Source organism: Pongo abelii, chromosome 10, assembly GCF_028885655.2.
Source record: "Pongo abelii isolate AG06213 chromosome 10, NHGRI_mPonAbe1-v2.0_pri, whole genome shotgun sequence".
Classification (NCBI taxonomy): domain Eukaryota; kingdom Metazoa; phylum Chordata; class Mammalia; order Primates; family Hominidae; genus Pongo; species Pongo abelii.
In genome coordinates this window covers 55,193,443-55,212,912 of record NC_071995.2, presented here as the reverse complement: position 1 = coordinate 55,212,912, position 19,470 = coordinate 55,193,443, and the positions used below count along the sequence as shown (strand labels likewise).

The 19,470-nt window shown below is 44.9% G+C and overlaps 1 protein-coding gene across 16 annotated transcripts in view; it reads left to right on the top strand.

The window, feature by feature from the left end:
* The window catches only part of R3HDM2 (R3H domain containing 2), a 179,112-nt gene that overhangs the window by 149,398 nt on the left and 10,244 nt on the right, over positions 1 to 19,470 (top strand). For all 16 annotated transcript variants that reach the window (XM_024256221.2, XM_024256219.2, XM_024256217.2 and 13 more), the window contains 6 exon segments: positions 2,803 to 2,978; positions 13,465 to 13,707; positions 14,005 to 14,131; positions 14,372 to 14,532; positions 15,000 to 15,154; positions 16,614 to 16,714. In XM_024256221.2, coding sequence (XP_024111989.1) covers positions 2,803 to 2,978; positions 13,465 to 13,707; positions 14,005 to 14,131; positions 14,372 to 14,532; positions 15,000 to 15,154; positions 16,614 to 16,714 — 963 coding nt within the window.

Below are 19,470 nucleotides of genomic sequence, written 5' to 3'. Positions count from 1 at the left end.
AGAATTGATTGTGATTAGATTATTTTCTCTGATTTTCATGTAAGGTGGAACATCCATATCAGCCCAGGTCTCAAGTTATGTACTAAGATGAAAATGATAGCCACTTTCATACTATAACTCTTGAGATTGTAGAGGCTTTGTAGAGCAGAAGGAATCCTTAGAGTTTAGTTGTTTGTAATTAATTGATACCAGCCAATAGGCTAGAATTTAGAGGGATGCTGCTATGGCTGCTCCTCTGGAGCTCAGTCACTGGAAAGGAGCAGACACTCCTATGTTCCACATGAAAGCTCTGTAACCACCCATCAGCTCTCCTGCTACAAAACCTTCTCCATCTATTTTTGCTGCTGTCTTAGCAGAAGGGCATTTAGACCTCTATTTCATCGTCCTCCTCCCTTTGAAGAGTTGCTTGACTCTCATCCCAGAAGTTCTGTAGTTATCCTCAGAAGACATCAGTAGTGCTGAAGATTTTGCCTCTGACCCCTAGGTCTCTGCTGCCCTTCTCTGTTACCTCCTCTCTAATCCCACTGCCTCAGCCTTTATCCAGGCTTTTATTTTCTTTTATGTAACTATGACACTGGCGCCCAAACTGATATCTCTACTCCATTCTCAGCTCTTTTTATTGGGTTTTTTTTTTTTACTTTTTCAAGAGTCAGGGTCTTGCTGTTATCCAGGCTGGATTGCAGTTGCACCATCATAGCTTACTGCAGCCTTGAACTCCTGGGCGCAAATGATCCTCCAACCTCAGACTCCCAAGTAGCTGGGATTACAGACGTGAGCCATTGCATCTGGTTGGTTAGCCCTTTTTAGAGCCAGTTTGCCAATCTAAAACAGATCTAAATTCATCAGTAGTCTCTTAAAAATGTTCATTTTTGCATCATCACCTGAATAGTAAAATCCAAACTACTTAATATAGCGTAACTTCCTGACTCTAGTTTGCCGTTGCTGTCTAATTTCCAGATCTTTCCTTCTTTCCAACCATTTCTTTCTTTTTTGAGATGGAGTCTCGCTCTTGTTATGCAATGGCACGACCTCGGCTCACTGCAACCTCCGCCTCCCAGGTTCAAGCGATTCTCCTGCCTCAGCCTTTCGAATAGCTGTGATTACAGGCACCTGCCACCATGGCCGGCTAATTTTTTGTATTTTTAGTAGAGATAGGGTTTCACCATGTTGGCCAGGCTGGTCTCAAACTCCTGATGTCAGGTGATCCACCCACCTAAGCCTTCCAAAGTGCTGGGATTACAGGCATGAGCCACCACACCCAGCCAATCATTTCTTGAATATGGCATTAGCTTTGTTTCCTCTTGGTGTTACAAGCGTCTGTCATTCTTCAACCCCAGCTTTCCTGCTGACCCCTCTTTAAATCCTTTCCTGACCCTCCCAGGAGTTTTTGCTTCCTCGTCTTTGCTTTCATGCAACTTTGTCGATATCACTGATGTATTCCTTATCCTTATCAGATTATAATTGTCGTGTGGATGTCTATCTCCCATCAGAAGTTCCTGTGCTGTTGGCTGGGCATGGTGGCTCACACCTGTAATTCTAGCACTCTGGGAGGCAGAGGCAGGCAGATCACTTGAGGCCAGGAGTTCGAAACCAGCCTGGCCAACAAGGCGAAACCCCGTCTCTACCAAAAACATCAAAATTAGCTGGGCGTAGTGGTGGGTACCTGTAATCCCAGCTACTTGGGAGGCTGAAGCAGAAGAATCGCTTGAACCTGGGAGGTGGAGGTTGCAGTGAGCCAAGATCGTGCCACTGCACTCCAGCCTGGGCGACAGAGTGAGACCCTGTCTCAAAAAAAGAAAAAAGTTCCTGTGCTGTTAAGGGCAAGGACTGTGTTTCACTCATCTTTATGTCTTTGGTTCATTATACAGTGCCTGGCACATAGTAGATATTCAGTAAAAGTATGTTGTGTTGAATGAGTTCATGCCTTGGAGAGCCTAGAAATGAGGAAATGAGTTGGATAAAGGTTATGTGTATGCATGTGCCCATGTGTATGCTTGTATGCTTGAAGTTTTCTCAGCAACTTTTTTTTTTTTTTTTTTTTTGAGACCGAGTCTCGCTCTTGTCGCCCAGGCTGGAGTGTCATGGCGTGATCTCAGCTCACTGCAACCTCTGCCTCCCGGGTTCAAGCAATTCTGCTGTCTCAGCCTCCCAGGTAGCTGGGATTACAGGCACCCACCCTCAAGCTCGGATGATTTTTATATTTTTAGTAGAGATGGAGTTTCACTATGTTGGTTGGCCAGGCTGGTCTCAAACTCCTGACCTCAGATGATCCACCCGCCTCAGCCTCGCAAAGTGCTGGGATTACAGGCGTGAGCCACTGCGCCCGGCCCTCAGCAACTTTTATAAGAGATGTTGCAAGTTGAGAAGAAAGCAAAGAGAAGACAGATCTCTCTCTCTCTCTAGCAAAAAGACGGATCTCTTAAGAGACCAAAAATCTGTGCCTTCCCAGGAAGTAAGCATTTATATTTTCAGCTATCTAAGTGTGATGGACAGATTCCAGACACTTCAGGGGAGGTGCTTCAGCAGCCTCACATTTTGTTCAATTTCATAACCAAACATTGACAGTCAAGGTGGTTCCTGTCCCTAGGGAGCAAAAGCCTGCAAAGAGGAGGACTGGCATTAGCAAGGCAGCTGAAATGCATCTGTGCTCATCTGTGAATCTTCAGAAGACAGTGGGGGAGGGGACAAAAGGGAATAAAGAGGAAAGGCAAAGAAAAAGTAGAGCCCTCTGACTAAGCTTCCAGGGATAATGTGTTCATGACTTGTGCTTACAACTTTTCGTGGGTTTCTTCTTTGCCTTAGGTATGGCACTAGGTGCCCCAGAAGTGTGCAACCAGGTCACCTCATCCCAGTCTGTGCGGGGGCTTCTCCCTTGTACTGCCCAGCAGCAACAGCAACAGCAGCAGCAGCAGCAACTTCCTGCTCTCCCACCCACGCCTCAGCAACAGCCACCCTTGAATAATCACATGATCTCACAGGTGAGTCACCAATCAGTGTCAGAGTCCTCTCCACTCTGATTCAAGCAAACTTTAGATGTACCGTCATGTCTCTTGTGCTGTGGGTGGCAGGAAGGATCAGTTTTTGGAGACATGCCACTCTCTCCCCCATTTCTCATTTGTTAGTTGTAGGGAAAGAAGAACCTTGGGCAAAGGTTTTGCCAAATAACTACTGAGTCAGCTTGGGGTTTTTTTGCTTTATATTTCTTCCTCTGCTTCCTGAACATTGTCAGTAGAATCTTTTATTTCATACCACATTTCTATTATACCCCATCTCCCTGTATGTCCATGTGTAATTAACAAGGCATTTTTTTCCATTACATCTATATATGGAACTTGAAAAGATTATAACTTCCACCATCATCTGACCAACTATGTGGACCCATAAACACATATTTATGTGTTGGGGTTTGGGGAAAAAAGAAATAACACTCAAGACCCCTGCCATACATATGTCATGAAACACAAAGACTCCAAATGTTGTCTTTGTTTTCCATGACTCAGAAGGGCTGTATCCTTCTCCTTCTGTTGCTGGACTGGTGAATGTTGGTACCAACTAGAGTTTAAGTGAAGTTTTGCATCTGTGGAGATCAGGAAGGTCATCAGCCTAAGAATCAGGTCCTGTTCTAAACCAGAACTTCAGTATTCTGTTTTATTTATTTCTTTTAATTTTTAAAAAATGTATTATTATTATTTTGCGACAGGGTCTTGCTTATGTTGCCTAGGCTGGTCTCAAACTTGTGGGCTCAAGTGATCCTCCCTCCTTGGCCTCCTAAAGTGCTGAGATTACAGGCATGAGCCACCATGCCTGGCCAGTGTCATTAAGGTGACTATGTTTAAAAGTCACCTTAAGGCCAGGCGTGGTTGCTTAAGCCTGTAATCCCAGCACTTTGGGAGGCTGAGGCGGGTGAATCGCCTGAGGTCAGGAGTTCAAGACCAGCCTGCCCAACATGGTGAAACCCGGTCCCTACTAAAAATACAAAAATTAGCCAGGTATGGTGGCGGGCACCTGTAATCCCAGCTACTAGGGAGGCTGAGGCAGGAGAATCGCTTGAACCCATGAGGCGGAGGTTGCGGTGAGCCGAGATCGCGCCACTGCTCTCTAGCCTGGGCGACAGAGTAAGACCCTGTCTCAAAAAAAAAAAAAAAAAAAAAAGTCACCTTAATACTCCGAGCAGAGCTGTGCTGAGATCTTCACTTACTTTCTTCTCACATGAATAGAGCTCTTTATGAGGAGAGCCCCATACTTTATCCTGAAGTATTCTCTGGTAGCTGGAAAGCCCATGTGTCTGTAGTCTTTCCTGCTGCAGTTTACATTCTCATTTTACCTCCCAGGCTCCCTCATCCCCCTGCTCATTAGTCCAGCTTGGCCTTAGATATATTTCTTCCCTAGGTGTAAGAAGCAAGTCCCAAACACTAATACCCCATGAACTAGAAACTAGAGTGCAAAGACCCCAGAATGGCCCAGTATTGCCCTATCTCAAATATTGTGAAATGAAGCTGAAATAAAGAACAGTGAAGATCTAGGAAATCCTACTTTGTGTCTAAATGTAATTCACATGCAAGTCATTGCAGTCCTCTATCTTAGTCTAAGTCAGTTCTTTCTATAGTCCTAACTTTCTTGTTCTACCACCATCTACCCCAGTAAGTTTCGTTCACTTCAGTTCACCTTGCTCCCTACTGAAGCATAGTGTGTATGTGTACTTTTCTCTGTCTGTGTCTTAATTCAAACCTGTAAGTGGGTAAACTGCTTCTCCTTCTGTCATCTGCTACCATGTTTTTGTATGTGTATGACTTGCTTTTCCAAGGTCCTAATATTTTCTAGGTTTTTTTCCCCCTAAAATGTGTATTTTAATAGTCTTGCTCCCTTTTCTCCCTCTTAGTCTCCCATCTGCCTGCATCTTCCACCTATCATCTCATACCTAGAAACAGACGGCAAGAGTGGGAGAGGAATAAAGAGATAAGAGAAGAACCATTTGGGACTGAAATTTATACAGAATGTCCAAGTGACTGGCCCTAAACCCCAATCTTCTACTCAGGTTCTGTCCCTGTTACTGGATTGTGAGGGTCAATTGGTCGATCGTTGGCATTGGCTTATCTCCTATGGGGAGTGTGGTGCCAGGTTAGGTGCTATAGCTTGGGGGTGAAGGAACACTACTTGGTGCAGCAATTCCTGTTCTCTTAGAAATTCATTCTTGAGATTAATTGTGATGACTAACTCCAAATGAAAGAATTTATCCAAGTTTTGATGCCCTGGAAGCATTTATGGAAGCTGCTAAAAATTATCCCACCATCTCACTGTATGTATCTCCTTTTTTCTTCCTCTTCACTTTTTCACCCTTCCTCTTTATTTTTTTATTCCTCTTCCTACTGCCATTTTCTTTCTTTCTTTTGCTTTCTTTTTCCCTGATTGGCCTTCAGCACTGGGGGCTCCCTAGACCAAAGTTGCTGAGCCTGAGAATAATTATTGTTCAGTTTCTAATGGTACATAACAGTGCTAGGATTAAAGAAGTGATCATGTGCACACACAAACACCACTGTGCTTACTCTAAAGCTTTTCCTGTAGAAGAGAAACTTTGAGACTGGGCGCGGTAGCTCACGCCTGTAATCCCAGCACTTTGGGAGGCCGAGGAGGGCAGATTACTTGAAGCCAGAAGTTTGAGACCAGCCTGGCCAACCTGGTGAAACAACGTCTCTACTAAAAATACAGAAATTAGCTGGGTGTGGTGGTGCACATCTGTAATCCCAGCTTCTTGGGAGGCTTCAGCCTCCTAAGCATGAGAATCGCTTGAACCTGGGAGGTGGAGGTTGCAGTGAGCTGAGATTGCACCACTGCACTCCAGCCTGGGCAACACAGTGAGACTCTGTCTAAAAAAAAAAAAAAAAAAAATATTTGAGGAAGGATTGTTACCTTTAACTGTGTCACACAAGGCACTTGCCCCAGGTCTAGGAACAGTACTGACTGAACTATGATCTTTCCCTTCCTGGCAGGGCTCCTCTGTCCAAGCAGGCCTTCAAATTGTATGTTGGTGAAGCTCGTGAAACCAGGGGTGAGGCTGAGGATTAAAGGGCCAGGGGCTCCCTTTTGCCCAGTTTACTTAAAATGAAGTAGACTTCTTGAAAAGGAGTTCTCTGGGCCTCCTCTTGTCATAAAGAGCCAGTGAACAAGCCCAGAATTTGCCAGTAGGTGGCAGCCACATCCCTCAGGGCCAGTCTTTTTTTTTTTTTTTCATCATTTATTTTTCCATAAGTTATTGGGGTACAGGCAGTACTTGGTTACATGAGTGAGCTCTTTAGAGGTGATTTGTGAGATTTTGGTGCACCCATCTCCCGAGCAGTATACACTGCACCATATTTGTAGTCTTTTATCCCTTGCCCCCCTCCCACTCTTCCCCCCAAGTCTCCAAAGTCCATTTTATCATTCTTTTTTTCTTTCTTTTGAGATGGAGTCTCGATCTGTCACCTGGGTTGGAGTGCAGTGATGCAGTCTCGGCTCACTGCAAATTCCACCTCCTGGGTTCAAGCGGTTCTCCTGCCTCAGCCTCCTGAGTAGCTGGGATTACAGGCACGCACCACCACACCCAGTTAATTTTTGTATTTTTAGTAGAAATGGGGGTTTCACCATGTAGGTCAGGCTGGTCTCAAACTCCTGACCTCATGATCCGCCCACCTCAGCCTCCCAAAGTGCTGGGATTACAGGCGTGAGCCACTGTGCCCGGCTCATTTTATCATTCTTATGCCTTTGTGTCCTCATAGCTTAGCTCCCACATATCAGTGAGAACATGCGATGTTTGGTTTTCCATTCCTGAGTTACTTCACTTAGAACAATAGTCTCCAATCTCATCCAGGTCACTGCAAATGCTGTTAATTCATTCCTTTTTATGGCTGAATAGTATTCCATCATGTGTATATACCACAGTTTCTTTATCCACTCATTGATTGATGGGCATTTGGTTTGGTTCCATGATTTTGCAATTGGGAATTGTGCTGCTATAAACATGCACGTGCAAGTATCTTTTTTGTATAATGACTTTTTTTCCTCTGGGTAGATACCCAGTTGTGGGATTCCTGAATCAAATGGTAGTTCTACTTTTAGTTCTTTTTTTTTTTTTTTTTTAGATGGAGTCTCGCTGTGTTGCCCAGGCTGGAGTGCAGTGGAGCGATCTTGACTCACTGCAAGCTCCGGGTTCATGCCATTCTCGTGTCTCAGCCTCCCGAGTAGCTAGGACTACAGGCGACCGCCACCACGCCTGGCTAATTTTTTGTATTTTTAGTAGAGATGGGGTTTCACCGTGTTAGCCAGGATGGTCTCGATCTTCTGACCTCATGATCCGCCCGCCTTGGCCTCCCAAAGTGCTGGGATTACAGGCATGAGCCACTGCGCCTGGCCCTACTTTTAGTTCTTTAAGGAATCTCCACATTGTTTTCCATAGTGGCTGTACTAGTTTACATTCCCACCAGCAGTGTAGAAGTGTTCCCTGACACCGCATCCATGCCAACATCTACTGTTTTTTGATTTTTTGATTATGACCATTCTTGCAGGAGTAAGGTGGTATCACATTGTGGTTTCGATTTGGATTTCCCTCATCATTAGTGATGTTGAGCATTTTTTCATATATTTGTTGGCCATTTGTATATCTTCTTTTGAGAATTGTCTGTTCCTGTCCTTAGCCCACTTTTTGATGGGATTGTTTTTTTCTTACTGATTTATTTGAGTTCGTCGTAGATTCTGGATATTAGTCTTTTGTCAGATGTATAGATTGTGAAGATTTTCTCCCACTCTGTGGTTTGTCTGTTTATTCTGCTGTTTTTTGTTTGTTTTTTTTTTTCCATGCAAAAGTTTTTTAGTTTAATTAAGTCCCAACTATTTATCTTTGTTTTTATTGCATTTGGTTTTGGGTTCTTGGTCATGAAATCCTTGCCTAAGCCAACATCTAGAAGGATTTTTCCAATATGTTATTTTCTAGAGTTTTTAATTTCAGGTCTTAAATTTAAGTCCTTAATCCATCTTGAGTTGATTTTTATATAAGGTGAGAGATGAGGATCCAGTTTCATTCTCCTACATGTGGCTAGCCAATTATCCCAGCACCATTTGTTGAAAAGGGTGTCCTTTCCCCACTTTATGTTTTTGTTTGCTTTGTCAAAGATCAGTTGGCTGTAAGTATTTGGGTTTATTTCTGGGTTCTGTATTCTGTTCCATTGGTCTATGTGCCTATTTTTATACCAGTACCATGCTGTTTTGGTCACTATAACCTTATAGTATAGTTTGAAATCAGGTAGTATGATGCCTCTAGATTTGTTCTTTTTGCTTAGCCTTGCTTTGACTGTGGGGGCTCTTTTTTTGTTCCATATGAATTTTAGAATTTTTTTTTGTAATTCTGTGAAGAATGATGGTGGTATTTTGATGGGGACTGCATTGAATTTGTAGATTGCTTTTGGCAGTATGGTCATTTTTACAATGTTGATTCTACCCATCCATGAGCATGAGATGTGTTTCCATTTGTTTGTATCATCTATGATTTCTTTCAGCAGTGTTTTGTAGTTTTCCATGTAGAGGTCTTTCAACTCCTTGGTTAGGTATATTCCTAAGTTTTGTTTAAATAAATTTCCTCATGGTTTTTCAGAGCTTCCCTGGCTTTGCAGTTTGACACCCTTCAAGAAGAGAACTATAGCTGAGGATAGCTGTGGAGTAACTAAAAAAAATAGCACTGCTATCCCTGCCCGTATCACTGCCCTTCCCCAGTTAGCGGAGGCCTAAGAGGAGCATTTCTTCTCACTTTACTCTTTAGTCATAACTTACAAGTGTGGGGAAAACAGGCACAGTTTTGTTTTGTTTTGTTTTGTTTTGTTTGAGACTGAGTCTCGCTCTGTTGCCCAGGCTGGAGTGCAGTGGCGCGAGCTCAGCTCACTGCAACCTCTGCCTCCCAGGTTCAAGCGATTCTCCTGCCTCAGCCTCCTGAGTAGCTGGGACTACAGGCACGCGCCACCAGGCCCAGCTAATTTTTGCATTTTTAGTAGAAACAGGGTTTCACCGTGTTGGGCAGGCTGGTCTCGACTCAGGTGGTCCGCCCACCTCAGCCTCCCAAAGTGTTGGGATTACAGGTGTGAGCCACCGCAGGCAGCTATTTTTTTTTTTTTAACCACTTTACTGTCCTTTTTCCCCAGAATATATATGCCCTGAACCAAGATAGACCCTCCTCCAAAAGAATGAAGAGAATTGGGATAATAGAAAATGTGTATGAAAGCCACCAGTATAAGCAGCTAATACTGAACATCTTGTCCATCAGTTATATTTGGAATGCCATTGTCTGACAGAAAATAGGTGTGCCAGTAGAGCTAAGAGTTTATTTTCAAGGCTACAGCAGCAACTCTTCCAGGTCACACAGTGGATTCTCAATAATTTTACCTAATCAAAATTACTTACATTATATTTAATTCAGATATCAGATCCTCTGCTGAGACCTCCAGAGTATTTTCCTCTTTGGGGAGTCTTCTAATTCCTGTATTCTGCCTCCTGAACTGTTAGTCCCTTCTGTGAAAGAAACTCTGGAGATGTGTGGCAGGAGAGGATATTGATACCATGGCCCCACACATCTTAATGCTCTAAATGTGGAGGGAAGAGCCTGTGGAAGGTGCTTGGATAATTCTGCTTGACTTCTTCTTTCACCTCCTCCCCACTACTAGAGTGGAGTGGAGAGAACCTATGCCAGGCAGAACTAGATTTCAATCTCAGCTCTGCCATATTAACTGTGTAAACCTAGATGAGTGATTTAATTTATCTGAGCCTTTTTTAATTGCAAATACAAGTCATATCTCCCCATAGGATTCTTGTGTGAGGCTGTAATGAGACAATGTATGTAATAATATATACAAATGTTATTTTCCCCCCTTCCTTGCCTCTCTCCTTCTCTCATCTCTCCTACCACCAGGGACTATGACTGGAGAACTGATGAGGTGATCAAAATGCCTGGAGGGGAAGAAGGGAAGGAAAAAATAATAACTACCCACTAGTTGATTTAGAACACTCTATGTTCCTAGTAAACAAATCCTCCTGCTTGAGGCTAGTGAAGGGGGACTGAAGGAACAAAAACTAAAGCTAAGCTATTTATATTTTATTCCTAAATCCTTCCTGTTTGCTTGTGGGGTGGAGGTGGATTTTTCATATTGCTGTCACAGCCTGGAGGAGCAATCATGGAGTGGAAGGAAGTAGCCAGAAGCAGGCACGATCTTGGGTGTTTTTTCCTTCTCTGCCCTTGGGAGGGAGATGATCCTTGTGAATGAGTATTTCCTCTAGGAGAGCTGTGGTGTGAAATCAGGAGCAGCTGAGCCAGACCTTGGATGACCCTTCCTGCAGAAGCAGTGCAGCAGTGCAGACAGGAATCCCTTCTCAAGTGGGCAGTCAAGGAGGGTTATGATCATGCTCCCCAGGAATTGTGTGTTCAGAAAAACTGCTTTGGGAAAAGCTGTATTTGGAATCAGACAGCAGACCCTGACCCTGAGAGTCCTCAGATTGCTCACAACAGCTGCAGAGTTCTGAATGGCTAATGGGGAAGGGAGTGCAGCAGGTCTCCCCTGATAAGAGAGATTGCCTGTTTGTCAAAGAGATGTTAAATCTTCAAGCTGTCCCGGGCTTGGTCACCTACCTGCTCAGGAGTCGTGCTACTCATGTGAAATTTCTTCTATGATTATTAACCTTATTGTTCCTTCCCTTTCCCTCCCTATCTCTGCCCGCCCCCCCACCCCCACCCCGCCCCCCGCTTCCCGCCTCTCTTTTCTCTTCCCTTTTCCACATGCCTCTCTGCTGGCCCACAGCCAGTCCCGGCTCTGCAGCCCTCTCCGCAGCCTATTCAGTTCTCTCCAAGCTCCTGTCCCCAAGTCCTTCTGCCAGTCTCTCCGCCCCAGCAGTACAACATGGTATAAACTCCATTCCCCCTTTTTGTCTTGTCCGTGTGTGGCCTGTATCTGTGGGTATGTCTGGGTCAGTCTGTGATGGCCTTGTAAGCATGTTGTGCTTTTGGAGGGCATATTGAAAGCTATTTCTTCTTGAGGGGCCAGCACAGGCTGAACTATACTCCATGCTAATGGCCTCATCACAGCACATCAAAAGATGCTTAAATGTAAGACAGAGGAACACTGTGTTCCCCCGAGTTTCAGGACAGAGAATGAAATTGGATGTTGGTATAACCTAGGCTTCTCATCTCTACCATGTACATCCTAAATCTAATTTGCTCTCTAGGAATGTCTGAGGAACCTAGTTTCTTCTATACAGAATGGTTCTCTGTAATTTCCTTTAAAAATAAAAACACAGGCCGGGCATGATGGCTCACACCTGTAATTCCAGCACTTTGGGAGGCCAAGGTGGGCGGATCACCTGAGGTCAGGAGTTTGAAACCAGCCTGCCCAACATGGTGAAACCCCATGTCTACCAAAAAATACAAAAATTAGCTGGGCGTGGTGGCACACACCTGTAGTCCTAGCTACTCGAGAGGCTGAGGCAGGAGAATCGCTTGAACCTGGGAGGCTGAGGTTGCAGTGAGCCAAGATCGCACCACCACTGCACTCCAGCCTGGGCAACAGAACAAGACTCCGTCTCAAAAAAAAAAAAAAAAAAAAATGCAATTGCAGACTTCTCTGGTATCACTTGCAAAAACTTAAACTGTTCCCCTGTTTTACCATGCCAGTTTATATTTTAAAAATCCTCATCCACTGCATAGCACATGCTGTTTAAATCGTTTGTACTCTACAAATCCTTTGAAGATCTGATTTGCCTCATAGTTGATAACTTCCATCATAGTTGTAGAAGCCCTGAATTGTTTTGCTCTGTCTTAACATCTACTTTTTCACTAGAATCCTCTCCCTCCTCCTACCTCTTATTTCCATGTTGATTGTCCTGGAATATCGAGTTCAAAATAATCTGCAGTCCAGTTCACTTGTCATCTATTCCTGCCCAATAAATAGCAAAACAGCTAACTTGAAGATCAGATCCCTGAAAATGGAATGAAACTACAGAAAAGCATTGTCTTTTGGTTTCTGCTAGTTTTGTGTGTGTGTGTGTGTGTGAATTACTGTCCAGGGAGCAGAAGGGAAAAGGAAGCTAACAAACTCTAACCTATCACCATACGAGTGAGAGATGGAACACCATCACCCTTGCTGCTTAGAAAAGAGAGCTGAGAGAGAAGGCAATTACAGCCTGGCCAGTCAGTCTTATCCTCCAGCTTAGCCACTCACTCTGCCCTCCTTTTGGAGGTGAGAATTGGAAGTAGTTTCTGAAGGGCAGGAGAACTCTAGGCTAGTGTCAGAGAACAAAGGTGGAAATGACCTCCAGAGGGAGTAAGGAGATAAGCAGCAGGAGTGGGAGCCCCTAGTCTTGCTGCTGCATAGGCAGAGCTGTGAAGGCACATGAACCTAGCTACCCATGATCCACTCAAGGTGTTATCTGGGTCCTTTATTATAAAAACAGGATTTGTGGCAATGTAGGGGCCTTTTTATGGTTGGGGGCATAAGGAAGACAGGAAGTGGAAAGACTCTTTAATCTTTTTCGTTAAGCCGCTAGTTTGTCCTGTTTTTTTTATATACAGTAATTGTGTCATTGCTCCCATCACCCAAGGACTAACCCTAACAATAATCATAGGCCAGGCGCGGTGGCTCACACCTGTAATCCCAGCACTTTGGGAGGCTGAGGCGGGCTGATCACTTGAGTTCAGGAGTTCAAGACCAGCCTGGCCAACATGGTGAAATCCCGTCTCTACTAAAAATACAAGCATAAGGCTGGTGCAGTGGCTCACGCCTGTAATCCAAACACTTTGGGAGGCTGAGGCAGGTGGATCCACCTGAGGTCAGGAGTTTGAGACCAGCCTGGCCAACATGGTGAAACCCCGACTCTACTAAAAATACAAAAAAAATTAGTTGGGCATGGTGGCACATGCCTGTAATCCCAGCTACTCAGGAGGCTGAGGCAGGAGAATTGCTTGAACCCGGGTGGCAGAGGTTGCAGTGAGCCGAGACTGCACCATTGCACTACAGCCTGGGCAATGAGAACCAAAACTCCGTCTCAAAAAAAAAAAAAACTAGCCGGGTTTGGTGGCAGGAGCCTGTAATCCCAGCTACTCAGGAGGCTGAGGCACGAGAATTGCTTGAACCTGGGAGGCGGAGGTTGCAGTGAGCTGGGATTGAGCCACTGCACTCCAGGCTGGGCAACAAAATGAGACTGTGTCTCAAAAAAAAAAAAAACACACACACACAATTATAATCAGGGTCACCACTGTTACCTCATATGTGATAGAGAGACTGGCTCTGGAGTTGGACTTCAACAGCTATTCAGTTCATAGCACAGCACAGAGGTAGGACTATCCCCCATTGTTTTAAAGAAGGTTGTAAAAAGCATTGCTATTTTTCTCTGTCTGTGTTGAAGCCAAAGACATGAGGTTTGATACAGCCCCAATCCTTGCATCTTATACTCTCTCAACAGGCAGATGACCTCAGCAACCCCTTTGGACAAATGAGCCTTAGTCGCCAAGGTTCTACTGAAGCAGCTGACCCATCTGCAGCTCTATTCCAGACCCCACTTATATCCCAGCACCCTCAGCAGACTAGCTTCATCATGGCTTCCACGGGTCAGCCCCTCCCCACTTCCAACTATTCCACCTCTAGCCATGCACCACCTACTCAGCAAGTTCTGCCACCCCAGGGGTACATGCAGCCCCCTCAACAGGTGAGCAGCTCCAGTTCCCAGCTTAAATCACTTAATTCAGTTTGTCTAGTATTATACTTTCTTTATTCCTCTAGACAGACCAGAGGGAATACCTCTCCCTGCCTTGCACTTGAGAGTTGTTCTAGCCAGAAAGTCTTCTTTCTATATAACATAAATCCTTGTTTTACTGCAATTGCAGGTCCAAAATATCTCCGTTTACATATTTCTGGCCATCAATCTTGAGGCATTTATAGTAGTATGCTGATGTTGCGGCTGAATTTTAGGGACTTCTCACACGTCTGTCTCCTCTCACCATAGATCCAGGTTTCTTACTATCCCCCTGGACAATATCCTAACTCCAACCAGCAATATCGACCTCTCTCTCACCCGGTGGCCTATAGCCCCCAACGTGGTCAGCAGCTGCCTCAGCCATCCCAGCAGCCTGGTAAGAGAAACCACTGGTTGAAGAAGGCAGTGAATAAGGGAAGGGCACAGCAGGAAAGAAAGAAGTACCTTCTCCATTAAAATGAAGGTGGGTCTAGGGGCAGGAATGATTAGGATCCTAAGAACAGACCTATGCTCTCCAGAAAAAGAAAGATAAAATAGAATGGAGAAGGAAGTTACAGATAGAGTGTGACCTCCTAAACATTCATACTAATGTATTTTCTGCCTTGCCCATTTCTAGGTTTACAGCCCATGATGCCTAACCAGCAGCAGGCGGCTTACCAAGGCATGATTGGGGTCCAGCAGCCACAGAACCAGGGCCTGCTCAGCAGCCAGAGGAGCAGCATGGGGGGCCAGATGCAAGGCCTGGTGGTTCAGTACACTCCACTGCCTTCTTACCAAGTGGGTGCATTCTGCATTGGGAAGGATCACCCCAGTCCTTGGCATGAGGAAAAGGAGAGCCTCCCAGGGTCATCCATACTAAAAACTCCAATACTAAAATATTGTCTACTTTCCCCTAGAATTTTTGGGTTTTTTTCCTATGACGGAAAGCCCATGGAGTTTTAGAAGAATCTTTAAATTGTTTGGTCTTTATATAGCCATGGAATGAGTATATGCCCAGGAAAGTAGTGGCTAAAGGAAATCAGGCTCCTTTCTTTATGTCAGATGCCCAAGGGTGGTATTTGAAGAAGGCAGAAATAGAGACAGCTCTGGAAACATTTTCTTTAGGCAGATGGGGAGAACAGGAGGAGGATCTAAGGTAGGGAAGGAAGTTGTAATGCCCCGATCTCGTGATGACTAGGCTGTTTCTGCTTGAGCTCAATGTGAATGCGAATGTGAGTAGTCATTCTCTTCTCTTTCTCACCCAGGTTCCAGTGGGTAGTGACTCGCAAAATGTGGTCCAGCCGCCTTTCCAGCAACCCATGCTGGTCCCTGTGAGCCAGTCTGTGCAAGGAGGCCTCCCAGCAGCGGGGGTACCAGTGTACTATAGCATGATCCCACCTGCTCAGCAGAACGGTACGAGGTGAGGACTCCCAGAGAGCCAGGACATCACCCATAGACCTTCAGCAACGGTTGCATCATGGTTTTGTTTCCACTGGCCTAAGAAAGGCAGGGGTAAAGATCCCAGTAGTTCCCTAAAGCAGGTAGAATATGAGGGAGTTCATTCTCCTTTTCACTTATTGATTTGACATGTGCATAAGAGGTTATCAGCAGAAAAAAATTCCTGCTTCAGAGACTTATAATTTATGATTTCCTCCATTTTTATTTTTCAAAAGAATGGGACTCAGAACTAGAGGATAGAGACTGCTCATCATTAAGGAAAGAAATTTTTTTGGACTGTGATGTGTAAATTTTTCCGTGTACCTCTGTTTATCAATGAAACTGATGGTGTGTCTATTTCTGTATCTATTTATATATAACTGAATATAGGTCATAGTGAATAGAATTTTTAGTGGTAGAAGGCACCTTAGAAATCATCTAGTTCACTCCCCTTGTTTTATTTTTCTCTCGTTTTTAAATGAGGAAATTCCAGCTAGGGCTGTTAAAAAATTTACCTAAATTCACGTAGCTAGTTAGAGGCAGAGGTGGAACAAGAACTGGAGTCTGTGTTTCTGTATGCCTGTCTCCCAGTATATGTGCATTTACCTTTGTCTTTTTCTATATATGTCTCCAGGTTGTTTTAAGTTTTGTGGGTTTTTTTTTTTTCTATTTGTCTTTATGTGACTATATTTGTTTTTGACTTTTCTTTTCTTTTTGAGATGGAGTCTTGCTCTTGTCACCCAGGCTGGAGTGCAATGACAGTCTCAGCTCACTGCAACCTCTGCCTCCTGGGTTCAAGCAATTCTCCTGTCTCAGCCTCCTGAGTAGCTGGGACTATAGGTGTGCGCCACCATGCCCAGCTGATTTTTGTATTTTTAGTAGAGACGGGGTTTTGCCATGTTGGCCAGGTTGGTCTCGAACTCCCGACCTCATGATCCACCTGCCTTGGCCTCTCAAAGTGCTGGGATTACAGGCGTAAGCCACTGCGCCCGGCTGACTTTTTTTTAGGTCAAAAATAATTAGCAGTCCTTAGTTTTTGTGTTGTTGTTTTTTTTTTTACCCATCTCTTTCTAGCACTCTGTGTCTGTGTCTGTGACACTCTCTTTGTCTGTGTTTCTGTTGTGTTTCTTGGAATCTGTGTGTGTGCATATGTGCATGTATGTGTGTCTGGTGTTTCCAGTGTTGGGAAGAGCATGTGTCACTAACATTCCATCTGTAGCACTGATTAGCAGCTTCCTAATTGAAAGATGATCAAGTACAAATACATATAATTAACTTTGAACTGATGAGTGATTTTAGAAATTGCATGGCAAATTGGTCTGGGAATGGCTTGAAGCTGCCTCTGCTTCCCATAGGGGAGGACCAGGAAGCAGCAGCTGTTTGCCAGGAGCTGTGTTCATCCCTCTACTGCTTCACCACTCCTCTCTTCTCTGTCTTCCCAGCCCTTCTGTAGGGTTTCTGCAACCCCCTGGCTCTGAGCAGTACCAAATGTCTCAGTCTCCCTCTCCCTGCAGTCCACCACAGATGCCACAGCAGTACTCAGGTAAGAGGATAAAGAATTGTGGGTCTTGGGCACTGGCAAGAGCAAACATTGCTGAAGCGCTTATGCTCTAGAGCTGGGAAGGGCAAAAAGAGTTCAGGTATTGGGTCTGTCCCCACTGTGACTCCATCACAAAGGAAAAACAAAGTCTTAGCTGGTGTTTTCCAAGGGTACTGAAGCTGACCTCTCAAGATGACACTGGGGCCAGGCACGCTGGCTCACACCTGTAATCCCAACACTTTGGGAGGCCAAGGCAGGAGGATCACTGGAGCTGAGGAGTTTGAGACCAGCCTGGGCAACATAGCAAGACTTTGACTCTACTAAAAAAACTTTTTTAAAAGGCCAGCCGTGGTGGCTCATGCCTGTAATCCCAGCACTTTGGGAGGCCAAGGCGGGTGGATCACTTGAGCCCAGGAGTTTGAGACCAGCCTGGCCAACATGGTAAAACCCCATCTCTACTAAAAATACAAAAATCAGCCAGGCATGGTGGTGCACACTTGTCATCCGGCTACTCAGGAGGCTGAGGCACGAGAATCACTTGAACTTGAACCTGGGAGGCAGAGGTTGCAGCTCATGCCACTGCACTCCAGCCTGGGCAACAGAGCAAGACTCCGTCTCAAAAAAAAAAAAAAAAAAAAAAGTTATGGCCAGGTGTGGAGGCTCATACCTGTAATCCCAGCACTTTGGGAGGCCAAGACGGGCAGATCACCTGAGGTCAGGAGTTCAAGACCAGCCTGGCAAACATGGTGAAACCCCACTTCTATTAAAAATACAAAAATTAGCTGGGCATGGTAGCGTGCACCTGTAATCCCAGCTACTCGGGAGGCTGAGGGACAAGAAATGCTTGAACCCCGGAGGCGGAGCTTATAGTGAGCCGAGATCGCGCCACTGCACTCCAGCCTGGGCGACAAAGCGAGACTCCGTCTCAAAAAAAAAAACAAAAAACAAGCCAAGCGTGGTGATGCGTCCAGTAGTAACAGCTACTCAGGAGTCTGAGGGGAACGATTGCTTGAGCCTGGGAGGTTGAGGGTGTAAGGAGCTGGCATCGTGCCATTGCACTCCAGCCTGGATGGACCCAGATAGGGAGTGGGACCCTGTCTCTAGGGGGAAAAAAAAAGAAATGACATTGGTTGCCTCAGCCCTGAAAAGCTATGTCTCTGAATTCTTAGTTTTCTTTGTTTTTCTTTTTTCTTTTTCTTTTTTTTTCCTGAATCTAGCACTATACTCTCATGCCTTTGGGTCAGGAAATGAAGACACAGAAGACCTGTGGCTTCTGTACTTATCCTTCGTATAGACAGCATTTCTTTTCTCTTGGGAGGGTGAGGGAAGTTGATAAAATGCTTTTTAACTTAGAGCTTAGATTTGTTTAGCAGCTTTTGTTGTGTGCTCACATACATTGTAACATTTTAGTTCTCACCATAACTTTGTGAGGAGGAAATTTAAAACTCAAAAGAAATTAAATGACTTGCCTAAAGTCACAATCCTCTAACTTGAATTTGGGTCTTTTGACTTTCCGCATCCCATACTGAGTCTTCAACACATTTTCAACACATTTTTTAACTCAATTTCTTTCTCTCCAGTGGAAAATAAATGGACATCATGTTACACAGCTAAGGGCCCTCTTTGGAGAGGCCAGCCATTCCAAGTTAATATAAGTTTATACCATGCAGCCTTTCACTGCCTTTGCCAAGAATTCCCCTAACACGCAAGTACAGCTGCCCTTGTTTGTATCCCTTTCACCCTACCCTCAAATAGCAGTACACTGCAGTTAAAGAAACTTTAGGGGGCTGTGCGCAGTGGTACACACCTGTAATCCCAGCACTTTGGGAGGCCAAGGCAGGAGAATTTCTTGAAGCCAGGAGTTCGAGACAAGCATGGGCAACAAAGCAAGACCCTATCTCTACAAAAAATTTAAAAATTAGCTGGGCATGGTGGCATGTGCTTTTAGTTTGTCCCAGCTACTTGAGGGGCTGAGGCAGGAGGATCACTTGAGCCCAGGTGTTTGAGGCTGCAGTGAGCTATAATGGTGCCACTGCATCATGGTGATGTCACCCTGTCATCATGGAAAGCAAGACCCTGTCTCAAAAAAAAAAAAAAAAAAAATCTGGAAGGAAGGAAGTCTTTTGTTTTTTCTTTTCTTTTCTTTTCTTTTTTTTTTTTTTTTTGAGACAGAGTCTTGCTCTGTCACCCAGGATGGAGTGCAGTGGTACAATCTCGGCTCACTGCAACCTCCACCTCCCAGGTTCAAGCAGTTCTCCTCCCTCAGCCTCCTGAGTAGCTGGGACTACAGGCGCCTGCCACCATGCCTGGCTAATTTTTGTATTTTTTTTTTTTTTTTTTTAGTAGAGGCGGGGTTTCATCATGTTGGCCAGGCTGGTCTTGAACTCCTGACCTCAGGTGATCCGCCCGCCTCGGCCTCCCAAAGTGCTAGGATTATAGGTGTTGAGCCAGCTTCCCAGCCCAGCTGGGAAGGAAGTCTTTTTTTTTTTTTTTTTTTTTTTTTTTGAGATAGTCTCTCTCACTGTCGCCCAGGCTGGAGTGCAGTGGCGCGATCTCGGCTCACTGCAGCCTCCACCTCCCAGGTTCAAGCAATTCTCCTGCCTCAGCCTCCCAAGTAGCTGGGATTACAGGCGCATGCCACCACAGCTGGCCAATTTTTAAATTTTTAGTAGAGACGGCGTTTCACCATGTTGGCCAGGATGGGCCTGATCTCCTGACCTCATGATCTGCCCACCTCGGCAGGAAGTCTTAATTTAGCC